This window comes from Glycine soja, chromosome 9, assembly GCF_004193775.1.
Source record: "Glycine soja cultivar W05 chromosome 9, ASM419377v2, whole genome shotgun sequence".
Lineage (NCBI taxonomy): Eukaryota > Viridiplantae > Streptophyta > Magnoliopsida > Fabales > Fabaceae > Glycine > Glycine soja.
The window spans coordinates 39,211,535-39,228,881 of record NC_041010.1 but is presented as its reverse complement, the minus strand read 5'-3'; the positions used below and the strand labels follow the sequence as shown (position 1 = coordinate 39,228,881).

The following is a 17,347-nucleotide window of genomic DNA, read 5'->3' as shown; positions in this document are numbered from 1 at the left end:
ACCTGTGAAGGAAGAAAAACGGGGAAATGAAAAAAATATATATATGGACAGTATTTGTTTATAGCTCGTAATCGTTCAAAGGGTTTGAAAATTGTTTAAAATGATATGAACGTACAGGAAAAAGAGGATAACTATATGATATGAGAGGTTTGTGTAATAATCGAAAGTGTTATATACGTCGTGGTTGAAAACGTGAGGCTGAAAGTCGCATTAGGAGACAAAAATTTTAATTGAATGTATTAAATTAGTGTTACGTGGTTCCACACCATACATCATCACTCACATAAGTTAATGACTTGGAATATTCATTATTTATATTATATGTGGAAAAAAAATCAGCATGTGCTTAGATTTTAATAGAGAATTAAAAAAAGTATCATTCTGTCTGCTATTAGAGTAGATAAATGAGTTTTAGAAATTAGAAGGAAGAATATTGCTACCTTTAATTTCTATATAAATATATATTATTTATTTATTTATAACTATGGTAATTATAGTATTTGATTTTCTAATAAATTGTGCATAAATTTTGATTCTTCAAACAGCCGGTTATGTGATTAATTCCCATTCCAAAACTTGATTATACTTATGAACTAAAAAGAATGAATACTCAGTATTGGTCAACTTTTTTTGTGAGACCTCTTTTAATTTTATAAGCTACACGCGTGTTTCAAAAGATTCTTCACTTATGCTTAAAAGGTTCAGTTATTGTTTTATGAATTTATAATTGGAATGTGTTCATAATGTAAATATTTTCTATATTATTATAAAAATTGTCATAAAAATTATTAATTTTTAATAATTGTATTAAAAACTATATTTTGGATCATTATTAATTCACTGAGAACGTAAAATTCTTTACAACAGTGTATCAAAATTAAACTTTATTATTACTCATTGAAACACTTTTTAACTCACTTTTATGACAACAAATATAATTTTTTTTGGCTATACTTTCATTACCGATTTACCCTAAAATTGAAATAATTATATCCAAAAAAAAGAAATAATCATACTTTGCAAAGTTTTACCTTTACTTTTATTGATTCAAAGGGGCAGAACCTTAATCGTCAATAATCTAAACCGTATAAAGTAAAGAAAAGAAACAAGAAAAAAGCTGGCGTTGTTTTTGTTTGACTTTATCTAAAATATATAAATATATATATATAATAGGAAAATTTGTAAAACCTTCTACAAAAGGAATCGACTGCACATACTATATTTTAGTTTAGAGAGGGAAGAAAAAAGGAGCCGTGATTTTCATTATAGAATAGCATCCAAAGAAATGGACAAAACATTAAGAAAACGAAAAAAAAGAAGAGAGAAGAATAATGCTTGATGCAATATACAGAACTAATACCAAATCAAGTAAAAAGAAAAAAAAACTGAACATAAAAATAAAGAAAGTAAGCAAGTGGTTAAAAATATTTATGTATCAAATTTGGACTTAATTATTTGGTTCCAAATGGGGGAAGTCACATTCAAGACCGTGGAGACGATAAGGTCAAAGAGGCCTTTCTCTTAGGCCCCAAAGATTTTATTTTATTATATTTTTATATTTTTAATATTTTTTAATTTAAATTATTAATTGATAAATTTTATTAAGATATGATGTATTATTTGTAATTATTTTTTTTATTAATGAAACTGTATGATCTTAAGTTATAAATGTAATGATTATAATAAATTATTTAAGCAAAATTTTAATTTTATTTAAAAAATTAAAGAAAATTATTTTATATTTATTTTAGATTCCATATTTCCTTTACCTAAAAGAATCTATTGAAATTAATACAAAATTTAAATTTAATGAGTGATTTTATGGTTGATATATAAAAAAAATATTTTTGACGAAAAATATTTATTATAAAATTACACATTAAACTAAATTTTTATTTCATATTGATATTTTTATATATAGATTAATTTCTTTAATTTAGAGTTAATTTGAAATTTGAATAATAAATAAATATAAAATCATAATTTATTTTAAAAAAAAAATATATTAAATTAAAAGTTAAAGTAAAATTGATTTTAAATCTGATAATTTATAAACATGAGGGCGGTGACATTGAAGGTGTTATGTTAGTTTGAAAGAGTTGGCAAGGGCAGAAGGGAGGCACGAGCATAGTGTGTGTCATGGATTAGTTGGCACTTGACATCCCCATGCCTAAGCCTGTCTTGGCTTTGCACAACACATTCCTAGGTTTCAACTTTCATTCATTTCTTTGCCCCTCTTGTCCATAATAATCAATTCCCCCATCCCCTTCTATTAAGAATTTAATATGCCAAAGCAATGCTACGAATTTATTGGCTCGTGTCGTAAACTCAGCTTACAAGTCAATAATCTACATAAGTCTACTAACCTACAAATTTAATAGGCAAAATATTCAAATACAGGGTAATATATTACAAAATCTGGTCCATATTCCATAGGATTCTAACAAAATAAAATAAAATAATTCAATTGAATTGTTTCAATTTTCAAATGTAATGTTACGTGATTTTAAAAAAATTGACCTTATTCAAAAATAAAATGAAAATTTTTGTCCCTAAATATATAAATATGTGATAATTTAGAACCTGTTTTGGGTATTCGTAAGTTTTTCATTTTTTATTTTTAAATACAGTTTTAAAAATAAAATATATTTTTTACAAAATAGAACTAAAATGATTTTTAACTCATTTTTAAAATATTTTTATATTTATTTTTAAAACTAAGAAAATATGTTTTATGATTTTAAATTTTAGTTTTAAAAAAGTAATTCTTACCTTTGACATGATTATTTTTGTTGTTGTCACTCACTACCACCATCACCCACGACAATACACTCATTATTAATATTATTATCACCCACAATTAGTTAGTTCTATTATTATTATTATTGTTTCTGTCATTATTATGGTCACTCCCACTATTATTATTATCATCGTCATTATTATCATAAATTTGTAACAAACAAAATAGAATAAAATAACTCAATTAGATTGTTTTAAATTTTAAATATAATTTTAATCTGGGTTAAAAAAAGACCATTTCAGTACCTGAATACATAAATTAGTGACAATTTTTATTGAAAAAATTTAATTTTTAATTTAGTTTTTGAATGTATAAAAAGTAAAATAATTACATCTTATATACATGATAAATTTTCATGAATTTTACAACTTAATATTAATTTGGTCCTTCAAAAATAGAATTGAAGGTCAAATTAATTCTTAAATATTATAAATTAATAAAAATTATCTCACAAATTTAATGATAAGTCAAAATTATCATACTTTTCATACATTCAATAACTAAATTGAATATTTTGTTTTTTTAAGGATTAAATTATCCAATTTACACATTAAAAACCAAAAAAATGTTAATGTTGAAGCTCCTTTAACCTAGAATATTTTATTTTATTTTACTGACAGGACATCAGGGCATCATGCAACCCAACTTTAGTGAAAGTGCCTATAGGTATCTGTAATAATATAAATTAATTAAGTTATAAGACGAGCCAATTAAATTTATCAAAGGATCCTTTATTTAAATAGTTTCAGGTGTCGGTCAGTCTGATTTAACCTCGTTTTTTGTAACCAAAAGTGAATCCATATATCCTTTTTCTTCACCAAATAATTTTTCATCAGGTTGATTAGGACTAAAATATTAGTAGTATAGGCACGATTGAAACAAAAGTGCTTCAGTACTGTGCAACATAGATTTCCAATTTGGTTTTGACAAATCGTTGACAGTGTGAAAAGGGTTACAAAGGGTGGAAAGAAAAAAACTCAAGCACCAGTGCTAAGGCATCCCCTTGCAACTTAACGGGGTCAAATGACAAATCATTGTATGCGATTTACAATAAACTTCACATGAATAAAGAACGTACAGAAAACAAAAAAGATAAAAGAAAAAAATCTGTCTTTCCGAGTCTAATGTACATTATAGAAATAAGTTGAACTTTTTTTTACTTTGGTATTTCACAATCAATAACATGTCAGATCAATTTATAGATGTATTGGAGCATCTAACCAACAAATCCATCAATATTTCTCTTTTACTTTTTAATAATATTTCATACTTTTATATAATTCGTAAAAAAAAAATCATATTTTCATATATTGTCGCATCACATTTTTTTACTTTAAATAATTCAATTAAATTTTTACTCCAGCCAAAAAACTAACTAAAATGGGTGTTGCAGTTGACAAGTCTGTTTTGAAATGGAACCTATCAAGTTACTCTCCATAATGAGAAGAGAAACCATTATTTCTATTAGTGTACCTTTAAGAAAGAGAATTTCCGTTGGAATTACGCACTCTTAGACCTATAGAAAGATGGAAAGAGATAATGAGTTAAGAAAAATCTATAAAAATGATCTCATTATTTTTTAAAACACTCTCGTTGAAAAATGACTCCCTAAAACGTTCTTGTTAAAAAATGACTCCTAAAAACAGTTCAATATTATTTAGGATAATTATTTCAATTTATATACAAGGAGAATTATATTAATTTCAGGCTTTTAAAGATGGTCCTATGAGTTAAATAGACTTACAACAAGGTAAAGTAAAGTCATACTCGAATAAACATATTCATAAGCACTTATAAAAAATAAGAAAATAAAATAAAATAAATTTATCCATAAGTTAGAATAAGCTTTTCAAGAAGCTAAATGATTTAAGTTTCTTAAAAAACAAAATATTTTAACTTATGTATAAGCTAATTTTCACTTAAAGATTTTTTTTTTCTTTTCAATTTCCGACTTCTATAAGTTTTCATAAACAAAAAAAAACGTATGCAAAAAAATTCTAAGCTTACAAAGAAAAGTTTAAGTAAGATTTTTTTAGTCTATTTAGACTTTAAAATAATTAATTAAGGAATAAAACATATCCATTAAATAGATCAAACTCGAACCTTTAATAAAAGAAAAAGAGAGTCAAATTTTTAACCTTACAAAACCTTATTTAATCTAGACAGGTTTACCCCTGTTCAAACTACTTTAAATTATACTTAATTTGAATTTACAACAATAGTAAAAAGAATAGAAAATATTCAAATAACTAAAATAAAATACATTATTATATAATTTTTTTATATTATTAATCAATTAAAAATATCATAAATACATCTTTTAATATAAATTATTACAAAACTTAATAATCTTATCATATATATATAAAACAATTTATAAATAGTGTAAAATATAAACAAAATCTTTACCTGTAAAAAGATTCTAATTATTTTTTTTCCAAAATCAATCTAGTCTAGTATGCAACCTACTTGTTATCCTATAAAACCTTATCAAAAGCCCATCGATGTAATCCACGTATAGACAAAAAATAAATGTACCGTACTGATGATAATTATGGATGCAAGTCAACGCTTTCTTTTTCCTTCCTTTTGATGTTTCAATCAAGAAATGCAAGTGCTGATGGGTCTGAGATGTTTTCCATTTCAATTTGTCCGGATGCAACCACAAAGTTGTAACCCCTTTATGGATACCATTTATATGCACCGAAAGAAGTGTGCCAATCCCCAAGGCAATTGTCAATTCCACTAGAAAATTGAACCAGTGTTCTCTCTCTAAATATGGAAGATTAATCAATTTTACACTTACGTTGAGTTCTATATATTTTTGGTTTCTAATCTTTCTAGCTAATGTAGAGATAACCCATCCACTAATTAGATCATGGTTCATATCTTCAACTACAAATATCAACCTTATCTCTAAGCTAGGTATTGCTCCCATGCATAATGCATTATCCCCACTGTCAATGTGTCTAACATAAATATCAATAACTGATTAATTCGAATAATATTAAATTTAGTACTGTATCAATAAAATCAATAAATATTTCATATCAAATGATAATAAAAATGTTTAATGTATCATTCATATATATATATATATATATATATATATATATAAAGCAATTCCAAATATGCTTTCTTCGATTCATATATATAAAGCAATTCCAAATATGCTTTCTTCGATTCTTTAGGATGAAAAATGTGTCTTTAGTGTGCTGAGTCTGACCAGATAAGACTTCGGATAATTTCCTCATTTCTTCAATATCACATTCCTTTTATTCCACTTTGAGTCTTATTGGTAGCCAAAAGGTAAAGAAGCAGGAAATAAAAGTATAACAAAAGAGTGTGTATTAGGCACTCAACGTAATTTGATTTTCCGGGGGATAAACAGACAGCATCAATCTTGGCGTGAAAGAATCAACCATTTTTCAGATTTACAATTTTTTTTAACGGGAAAGAATCGACCATTTTGTTTTACAATGATATATATTTCAGATTTTGATTTTTAATCGGTTCGAATGGCCTCCTATGCTTCATGTAACCGATTTCGTCTAATGAAATAAGATTTTGTTATTGTTGTTTTACAATGATATATAACACTATGCTTTGAACCGGAAACTACGACGAGGTTGATTAATCTAATACGACGAGGTTCTTTAATTGACTGTAAGTAAAAATTTCTGATGCATAAACCACATATTTAGAAGAAGAATGCAATTTACACAACACTCGAATTATATTTTGTTCAACAAATTCCCACTCTGGTTAGCGTGTCTTTGCGCTTTGAATGCTCTTCAAATGAATCAAACATATTGGATTTCTCAACTTCAGTTTTAGGCCATGTTCTTTTTATATAAGCAATGTGTTTGACTAAGGATGTAAATTGATAACGGGATGATCTTGAATCTTTTATTCTGTATAGCAAGGATTGAAATTAAGCATTGGATACCCCATTTCTTATTTCTAAATAAAACCTTAGTAACATTTTTATAACACTAGCTAGTACATTGAATATATTCATTTCCCTTGGTTTAAGTGATAAAATTCAGTGGTTAATATGTTCCCTTCACGTCTCTGAAATCTGAACTCTCACCGTGCTAGTTGCAATAATAAGTTAGTAAAGCTCATAATTAAGATGAGAAATAAAAAAATATATTAACGTTAAAAAGAGAAACTATTCAATATAACTTATCATTTGATAATTTAAAGTAATAATAAGTAACTTTGATAAAGGATGTTGTTAAGGAATAAAAAATATTTAATAAAGTATAATGTTTAATACATTTTAAACAAGTATCTTAATGCCTAAAACTCAATGCATGCCATTCTTTAGCATTTGCTAATTAAAATAAAATATCCTCATTTGTTAAAAACAACACATTAGATTAAATCGGGTAACATTAGAATATATCCGTTGACTATAAATCCCATTTCCTAATTCCTAACTATCATTTCAGAGTCATGGAAAGTGGTAGCGGAATCATGCGAGGGTAATTCGGTAGAACCAAACTTTGATGCAATTGAACAAGTCAATCTAACACAAGATGAGAACGTTTAGCCTATGTTTGATTCATTAAAAGGTAAAGAATTAAACAGTATAAAAATATTTATTTGATGTTTGATTTAAAAAAGAATATAAAATAAAGAATGATGGATTGGACAAATACACCCTAAAACGTGTAACTCACTAAATTCCTACAACTTTTTATCCAGTATCTAACAAAAGTAAAAAATATAATGTTATTCTTATTTTTTTAACTTTTTATTATTCCACACATTTTTTTCCATGAGCGCCTCTTTCTCTAAACCTCTTTCTCCAAACGTCGTACCTTGGTCCCCAAGCACCTTGTTTCCTTTTTGCTCATTATTTCTTTCTTTTCATCGTTAAGGTATTCAAATGTTTTCATTGTCATCTTCCTTCTTCTCGCAATGCCTTTTTCTTTAAGTCAACTTCGGCAAGGTCGCGTCGTGCCACCACTTTCATCATTGTGACCCTGTGGCAGCCTCGTGCAATCAGGCCCTGCACCTGGTGGTGTTAGGGGCCACGCCTCCTTTGTGGAAGTGCATCTCCCTTGTTGCATCGTCAAGGTGTTATTAATGTACCTAGGGTTTATAGTAAAATTTATATTATTTTATCAAATACATAAGCACATCAAATAAGATGCAACACAAAGTTACTTGTATTGTACATTGATCAACAAACAACGTATAATACAAAAAGTTGTCTTATAACTCAACTATTTGTCCAATGTTGTTTTGTCTGCCCTGTCTTTTTAGCAAATCAGACACACCCTTATATATTAGTCTGTTTTTGTCCAACTAACACCAACCTAATGCACAAAACTAATAAAAGAGTCATGGAAAGTTTTGCATTTTTAAGGTGGTGAGGTTTGAGCAGGATTGCAAGAGCTTTCTTTTGAACAAGAAATTTCACAAATGAAATGCTTTCAATAGCTTCAATGGAATTACTAAAGTGTTAAACGAATTCTACACTAAGATTGCAATTTCAAAATCGCACAAATTTTAAATTTGGAGGACCAAATCTGATAATTTTAAACTTTGAGGACCAAAATCACACAAACATCAAACCAGAGGGACCAAAGTTACAATTTAGCCTTTTTCTATAATGTTAACCTAATAACAATTAAGAATCTCCATAGCCAATAACTATTGAAATAAATAATAACATTTTGTATCGAACCCTTAACCAAGTGATCAAAATTCTAATCCTGATTGGCTTTAGATATAAAATAAATCGTGTTGAGGATTGAAGATAGTGTGGAAGCAAAACTTTCCAAGTTTATTTTGATGATGTCAAAGACTCAAGTCAAGAATCAAGAGTCAAGCAAGTATCAAGAATTAAAGAGTCGTTCAATCAAGAATCAAGATTAAAGTAAAGATTCAAGAGAAGACTCAAGATGTACAAGAACTTCAAGAAAAGCATCAAGATAAGTATAAAAAGATTTTTTTCAAAAACCAAATAGTATAGTTTTGTTTTACAAAAGAATTTTCTCAAATTTTCTAAAGTTACCAGAATGATTACTCTCTGGTAATCGATTACCAGTTGGCAGTAATCGATTACCAATGACTAGTCTGGTTTTCAAAATATTTTCAAATGGTTTGCAACGTTTCAAAATGATTTTCAAATAGTGTAATCGATTACACTATATTAGTAATCGATTACAAGTGAATCTGAACGTTGGAACTCAAATCCAATTGTGAAGAGTCACAACTTTTCATAAAATACATTGTGTAATCGATTACACCTTTGTGTTAATCGATTACCAGTGAATAGTTTTAAAGAAAAAGTTAAGAGTTATAACTCTTAACATGGTTTTCTCAAAAAGTCATAACTTTTCCAATGATTTCTTTGACCAGATATGAAAAGTCTATAAAAGCATGACTTTGGCACACGTTCAAAATATGTGATATTCTTCTAAACAATCATTTTTCACAATCTTTCTCTAACCATTGTCCATTGCTTTTTTCTTTGCCAAAAAACTTTCTAAACTTTGTTTTAAAACTTTGTTTTTTTTTTCTGCAAGTGGAAATTCTACAGAAAACAAAAGTGTGTTATCTTTTCTTTCTTCTCCCTCTTGTCAAAAGATTCAAAGGATTAACCGCTTGAGAATTCTTTTGATTGTTCCTCTTCCCTTTAAACAAAAGATTTCAAAGGACTATCCGCCTGAGATATCTTTTGTTTCCCCTTACAAAGATTCAAGAGACTAATCGCCTAATAATTCTTTGTCTTAACACATTAGAGGGTACATCCTTTGTGGTACAAGTAGAGCGTACATCTACTTGGGTTGTAATACTGAGAACAAGAAAGGATAAATCTCTTGTGGATCAGTTCAAGTGGAGTGTACATCCACTTGGTTGTTCAAAGAGAACAAAGGAGGGTACATCCCTTGTGGATCTTTGCTTGTAAAGGATTTTACAAGGTTATTGGAAATCTCAAGAATCGGTGGTTGCTTGGGGACTGGACGTAGGCACGGGTTGTGGCCGAACCAGTATAAATCTTGTGTTTGTCTTTCTTTCTCCCTACACTCTTTACTTTTCTGCTGTGCACTTTTTATTTTCGCTTTACTTTTGTCTAAGTTATTGTTTTGTTCTTTACTTTCTCATAACTTAGTAGTAAAGCCTAATTGAATCTAGTAATATTAAGAAGGATAACTTTTTAATTAGTCAAGACACATTAATAATTAATTCAACTCCCCCCTTCTTAATTATTCTAAGACCACTTGATCCAACAGATAGACTAGGAACATTCAATCCATGAAAGCCAACCTTTCATCTATCATTCCATCATATTTTGTGTTCTCCATCTTTTCAATATACAAGTATTGTTCCATGGAGAGTTGTGGTTATGGTAAGGCCAATGACCATTGCCTTAGGCCCCCTCAAAGTTCTTAATTACTTCATAATAGTTGAGAATTTAAAAAGAGAATAAATAAAAAAAATATTATATTAATCTTGAAAGTTTTAGTAAATATTAATTTAATAGAATTTAATGTCTTTATACTAGTAGTGTAAAAAGTCCTTTTCTAAATTTGATATTAATGGACTTAAATTGTTTCGTGAAATAAATATAATCAAAGAAATACTAAAAAAAAAATATTTTATTAGAGATATTAAATTATATTTTAAAAAATTAATTTGTGTTACATGCATGTAATATTTACATTATATTATTAATAATATTAGTAATTGTTACCATTATTAAAAGAAAATAAAAATCATTTTTTAAATAAACACGAGATAAACTATATTGTAAAGATATTGGTTAAATGAATCGTTATTGAATGAGGTGTTTAAATTTCTTAATTATTAAATTTTAATCAACAATCATTCAAATTCAAAATTTGCCTAAGGCTTCAAAAATTCTAAACATAACCCTGATCTTCCGCTTGATTGCAATGTACCAGACATAAGTATGTTCTTCTCAACTCTACTTATCAAGTCTCATCGACTGCAACCATGACAAGAGGAAAGTGAAAATGTACAAAATTGTAAATATTTTTGTTAGATATCTTTGTTGGTAGTGAGACAAGTTTACTCTAAGCCAATAAAATTATTATGAATTGGCAATTTCTTTTTTAGATTTAAAATAACCTTATGCTAGTTGACATATACTCTCTACAATATTGTTTTTGTTAAACATAGTACCGCTGATATTTTTGTTAGCTTATGGGTGGGAGAATGGTGTTTCCGTGAAAAGAATATTATCATAATAAAAGAAATTTTAAAGCTCGCGAGGGGTGTAAATAGTAAAAGTCAAGGTGAGAATAGTGTGCGCCACATAAATGGGTCGATTTTCGTTTTTCGTACTAAACATAAAAGAATAACCTTCTGAAAAAGAAATGTAAAGAAGTTAACTATATAAAAAATTAACTAAAAAAAATCTTAAGTTATGATTTTTTTTTTGTTTTTTTTACTGAAGTTATGATTTTTTTTCATTTTCTTTTTGTTTTGGGATTAATTGGGTGTCAAATAAAAAATCCCAAATCCCTCATGATTAAAAAAAAATTAATGGACATATCTAAAAAAAATATGCTTTTTTATAAGAATTTAATTGTGATCTACCAAATAAAAGAAATGAGAAAACGAAAAGAATTTTTCGCCATCATGTAATTATAATTTGTCATATTTAATAAATTTATTAACTTTTATCTAAAGTTATACTAATTATGACTTTTTATTGGTTTTTGACAGTGGAATATTTTTCTTTTTCTTTTTACACAATTAATGCATTAAAATTAAACTATAGTATTTCCTTTACCAAATCACATAATTTCATGAATTAAATTTTTGTACAAAAAATTAAATCATTACTCGATGCTATTAGCTGCAAACCAAAAAAAACTCGATGCTATTAGCTAGCTAGAAACTAATCTGTTTCATTACGTACCAAAAAGGAAAATAATTTGTTTTCCCAAACTTGGAATATGCATTCCATATCTATATCCCAACTTCAGAATTAAAGCCATACAGAATTTGGTGCCAATTACAGAATATACACACATATTAAAGCATTAAAGTAAGTTTAATAATAATTGCGGACAGACTTTAATGCATGTTTCATAACAATTCCTTTTATTCAGCAAAATAAAATGCGCATTTTTTTATTAGTATTTTAATGTTCTATTGCGTGTATACAGTTCATAACCATTCATAAACCGTAAAAGAATACAACTTTTTAGCCCCCAGCTCATGTAAACTACAGAATATGTACATAGGTATTGTTTTTGGACCAATTTAAGTATCTCTTTGAGTCTAGAATCAAGCATCATGGATTCTCTTTCTCTCTCTTTTTTCTCTCTCTCATTGTATAAAAACTCAATATATACACATTAATAGAAGAGACTAGTACTAGTACTACAAGCCAAATCAACAACAACAGCAACTCTTCAAATCTTTGTCATCACCATGAAGAATAATAATAAGGAGCAACAAGGCAAAGGTGCAGCCTCGTATCTGAAACTCTTCAGTGCTCAACTCGACCTTCTCAATCTCTTCTCTCATGCTCTAGTTTTTGGAATTGGTTTACTCATTGGTGTCACACTCACTTTCTTTGTCAAGAACTTCTCCTTAATCAACTTTCCAATCCAAAAATTCTCCTTCTCATCCAATAGCCTCATGATCAAACCACCAACTTCTTTGTCTCCCTCTCATCCAATCATCTCCAACATCTCATTATTAACATCGAACAACCAAACAAAAAACGAATCTCAGTACTTGGAAGGATTAGTGGTATCTGACTCTCGGTTAAGACACCACGACAAAACCAAACCTTCGTCTTCCGATTCGTCGTCGATCAACAGAAAAAGGGTTATGAACTTCAACAGAGTAGGGTTGAGGGAATTCTTGAAGCCCCCCATGGCCATGCATGATATGAGTGATGAAGAGTTGTTGTGGAGAGCCTCCATGGTTCCTATGGTTCATAAACTCCCATTCAAACAAACCACTGCTAAGGTTGCATTTATGTTTTTGACAAAAGGTCCAGTGCTATTGGCTCCTCTGTGGGAAAGATTCTTCAAAGGAAATGAAAGGTTGTATTCTATCTACGTCCACTCCAACCCTTCTTTCAATGAAACAGTGCCTGAAAGTTCTGTGTTTCATGGCCGCAATATCCCCAGCCAGGTAACTTCATACATACCTTTTTTGTCACTTTTAACAGATGAACAGGAAAAACTATTACTGTTTTTTTATTTTTTTATTATAGTCTCTTCAGATTTCCAATAAATAAAATGAGATAGAACTTATAAAGTGGAAGATTTTAATGATGTTGTGTAAATTAAGATTTAAGAGTAGTTAATATATATTTTTAATAATTTTCAGTAAAAAAAGAGTATTTAATAATTTTTTAATAGTTGTATAAAATTTTATAGGGTGTGATTACCTTAAAAACAACCAAAGAAGATTTCTTCATCATGTTTTAAGATTGGCATGGACTTTCTTTTTTCCCCTTTTTATTTCATTTCATTTCACTTTTAACAGATATTATTACTTCTTTTCTATTTTTTTTATAATCTCTTCAGATTTCCAACAAATAAAATGAGAAAGAACTGATAAAGCGGGAGATTTAAATGATGTTATGTAAATTAAAATTTAAGACTATTTAATATATATTTTTAAAATAATTTTCAGTAAAAAAAGGGTATTTAATAATTTTTTAACAGTTGTATAAAATTTTATAGGGTGATTACTTTAAAAATAACTAAAGAAGATTTCTTCATCAATGTTTTAAGATTGTCATGGACTTTCTTTTTTCTCTTTTTATTTTGCCTTTTTATTTCATTTCATTATGGTATAAATCGGCATTTCCAGTGTTTTCGAGCTATATGTGTGATCAATTAGAGTTTTAAAAATAATAAAAAATAAAAAATAAATTAATTTCCTCATCCTTAATTAAATTCATAAATCACATTTACGACTATTAAGTCTATAACTGATTTTGCCCCCAAAGCAGTATATAGAGGGAGTAACTTCCTTCCGCTGCTAATTTTCCAATTTCATTTAGCTTTTGGAATTCCATTGATGACTTTTAGTTTTACGACTTTTAAGTAACTCACGTTCACTGTAAAAAATTTCTGTCATAGTTGTCTTGAATTACCTCCCCAACCTTTCAATTAAAGAAATGCATAGGAGTTCATGGCCTGTTGGACCTTATTATATGAGGGATTAAACTAATTATTTTTTTTTATCATCAGTGTTTCTTTTAATAAAATTTTAAGCTATTTTAAATATAAAAACAGAGTAATCTTAATACACCTATATGGTATGATAAAAACTAAATATATAGTATAGTCTTTAATTTGATTGTTCCCTTTGTTAGTTAAGATAGACATTATTAGTTGCTCATAACGTAGGTACAATTCTTTAATGGCTTATAGTGTAGGAGCAATTCTTTAGTTGATATTATTGTACTTTTTTTTAATTGCGCTGTGTTAATTCTTGACATTAATGGTTATCACAACGGTTTTCCTAGCGTTCATGTGTTGTTATATGAGTTATGACAATGCCGCTACTATAAGTCGTGGATCTCGATCGGCTTTAATTAATTGTAAAAAATTTTCTCATTCTATTTTCAAGTTTCAACATCTAAAAATAATTCAGTATCAGTATTTCACAAATGTATTGCTACTATCTTGGCAATATTGGTGGTAGGCAACAGTATTTTGCTTGTTTTTTAAGGGTATACTTCTAGTGCACTTGTTTTTTAAGGAATCTAAGCATGTCCTGCTATAAAATATTAGGAGTACTATATTTTACTTCGCATGCCTACCACAATATATATATATTTTACAAATATGATTTAATTAGGAAAATTGTTAACTTGTGCAGCACCTGTCTGCATGAACCTGAACCAGTAGATACTTTGTTATATGTAATTAAGTTTCTAGCTATGATTGAAATTAAGTCGCACGAATTATTAATTATGAATTTTCTGGAACAACCTCGATCGGTGACCTTATTCTGGGGTTACCTTCATGTCAGCACATGAGGATTGCTTGTAAGAAGAGTTTTGGGGAGAGGACAAATAATCAGATCCCAGCTAATTAAAAGGCTGCAAAAGATTACCCTCAATACCTTTAAATAAGATCTTTTGATGTCATATTAGAATGAGACATCTTAAGCTTTTTTCAGTGAAAAAATGTTTTTTCAAATGAACTGAAATATTTTTAGTTAATAGCCTTTAACAATTCCGGTTTCTTTCTGGTTAACCATATATGGTTATCCATTTGCAGCTTTTTTGGAGTATAAGTTAATATTATTGATCAATATACCAGAAGCTAAGTAGATTTTAAATTGATGGGTTCACTGAATCTTTTGAATGTCCATTTTTTTTAGCTTCGTTTATGGTTGCTTCCGTTCCGGATATGGGCTGTCAATGCAAACTGGTCATAGTGTCATACTTTTCTTTGATTCCACTCCTTTTGCACTTCCAAGAAAATTCTATTCTTCTCGATTTCCAATACTCACTTTTTAACTCATCAAACTTTTCAGAATTCCTTTCTTCACGTACTTTGTCTCTCGCATGCAAAAACAAATCTAAAGACAAAATAAATTAATGTATCTTTTTGCTACTTCGTTTATATATATATATATATATATATATATATATATATATATATATATATATATATATATATATATATTAATTTGAATAACTTTAGACATATATAATGTATTTAAGTTATTCGCTATTATACTAATTAATTAACAAGAGTACATATTAATTTGTTATTTGAAGGGGAAAAATGAAAAATATATAAACTAGCTAGCTAGCTGAGTTTTTTTTTTATATAATGTTGTAGCATTGCAGTACAATAATGCCAATGAAAAAATATGTTCCTTCAACATTAGCAACTAATCAAGAGTCAAGACTTATCTTCCATGTAATCAAATAAATATTATATTGTCCAATGCCGGTGCATATTTATTAACATTTTTTACTCCTTCTGAATTTATATTTTATAATCTCTTGTTTATATACTTTTTTTTTTTGCTTCCCAACTCTATCAATGTGCCAGTAGTTGTTGTTCTCCAACGAAATGTGTTATAATAATTAAACTTCATAATCTGATCATTTTCTCCTTGTGACATGCATGTAGGAGGTAAGGTGGGGTGAGAATAGTATGATAGAGGCAGAAAGACGCCTACTAGCCAATGCACTTCTTGACTTCTCCAACCAACGTTTTGTATTAGTTTCAGAGTCATGCATCCCTTTGTTCAATTTCTCCACCATCTACACTTATCTAATGAACTCAACCAAGACCTTTGTGGAAGCCTATGATCTGCCAGGTGAAGTGGGCCGTGGCAGGTACACGCCCCATATGAGGCCCCATATTAGGCTCTCCCAATGGAGAAAAGGGTCCCAATGGTTCCAAATAGACCGTTATCTTGCCCTTCAAATAATCTCTGACCACCAATATTTCCCAGTGTTCAAGAAGTATTGCAACCCTAGTTGCTCTTGTGATGAGCACTACTTGCCAACATTTGTTAGTATCAAATTTTGGAAGAGGAACTCTAATAGGACCTTGACATGGGTTGATTGGTCAAGGGGTGGACCTCATCCTTCAAGGTATTTCAGAACAGATGTGACTATTGAGTTCTTGAACAAGTTGAGGTATGGAAGTTCGTGTGAGTATAATGGACGTACCACCAATATTTGTCATTTATTTGCAAGGAAGTTCACACCTCATGCTTTGGATAGACTGCTAAGATTTGCTCCAAAGATCATGCAATTCAATTGAAGAATTGTTTCTGCATATTCTCTTTTTGATTGTTCATATGATCATTTTTATGTGCTTTAGATATTGTTTCTTTTTGAGGTTGAACATCAACTCATTTATTTACTTATAAGAAATAATTTCAGGGGTCTCAAGAATTTGGCCATTTTTTTTCTTATTGATAAAGGTTTTTTTTTTTTTAAAATTTCTTTACAGACTTGGCATATTATTCTTATGGCAAAAACTCTATTTTGGTTCCTCACTTATACAAGCAAATTACGTCTCGTGCATTCGCTCCAAAATGCACATACTTTCTTTTTTATTTCTTTTGTAGAAACTATGAATGATAAATTTCTTTCTTTGAGGAAAATTGTTGACACAAGTGATTCACATTTGATAAAAAAACGAATCGATCCGATAGAAAAGAATTAGTTGAATGTGAAATAAAAAACATTATATATCCCTTGATTAGATAAAAAAAGTTATTTCTTTGAAAATTTAATGTAGTTACATAAATAGAATTTGAATTAAAATCACTTGTTATAAGTTGGAATAATCTTGGGTCATTTTTTTTAAAAGAAAGAAGATTATATCATATCACTTCTCGACAAATGATAAATACAAGAATAAATATACAATTGGTTGCTAGCATAACGTCTTGCAATTCAGAAAAAAAAAAAGCATAACGTCTTTTTTTCCTTGCTAACTTATGGGCCACAAAATTGAAGCAAAGTATATATGACCTTACATCAATTATATTGATGTTTATAATGTGTCAACACAGAAGACCCAAGAAATTCACAAAATCAATGAC

The 17,347-nt window shown here is 28.5% G+C and overlaps 1 protein-coding gene across 1 annotated transcript; it reads left to right on the top strand.

Moving 5' to 3' along the window:
- Window positions 1-12,085: 12,085 nt before the first annotated feature.
- Window positions 12,086-16,701, top strand: LOC114367497 (glycosyltransferase BC10-like). The gene is made up of 2 exons (XM_028324684.1): window positions 12,086-12,940; window positions 15,916-16,701. The coding sequence occupies exons 1-2, from the start codon at window positions 12,227-12,229 to the stop codon at window positions 16,555-16,557; spliced, it is 1,356 nt and encodes a 451-aa protein (XP_028180485.1). The 5' UTR covers window positions 12,086-12,226; the 3' UTR covers window positions 16,558-16,701.
- The last annotated feature ends 646 nt before the right edge of the window (window positions 16,702-17,347 follow it).

Excerpts from the sequence above, each read along its gene's own strand:
- LOC114367497 (XM_028324684.1), top strand. The coding sequence starts at position 12,227 with ATGAAGAATAATAATAAGGAGCAACAAGGCAAAGGTGCAGCCTCGTAT. Across the intron at positions 12,941-15,915 it reads GCCGCAATATCCCCAGCCAG|GAGGTAAGGTGGGGTGAGAA; the intron begins GTAACTTCATAC and ends ACATGCATGTAG.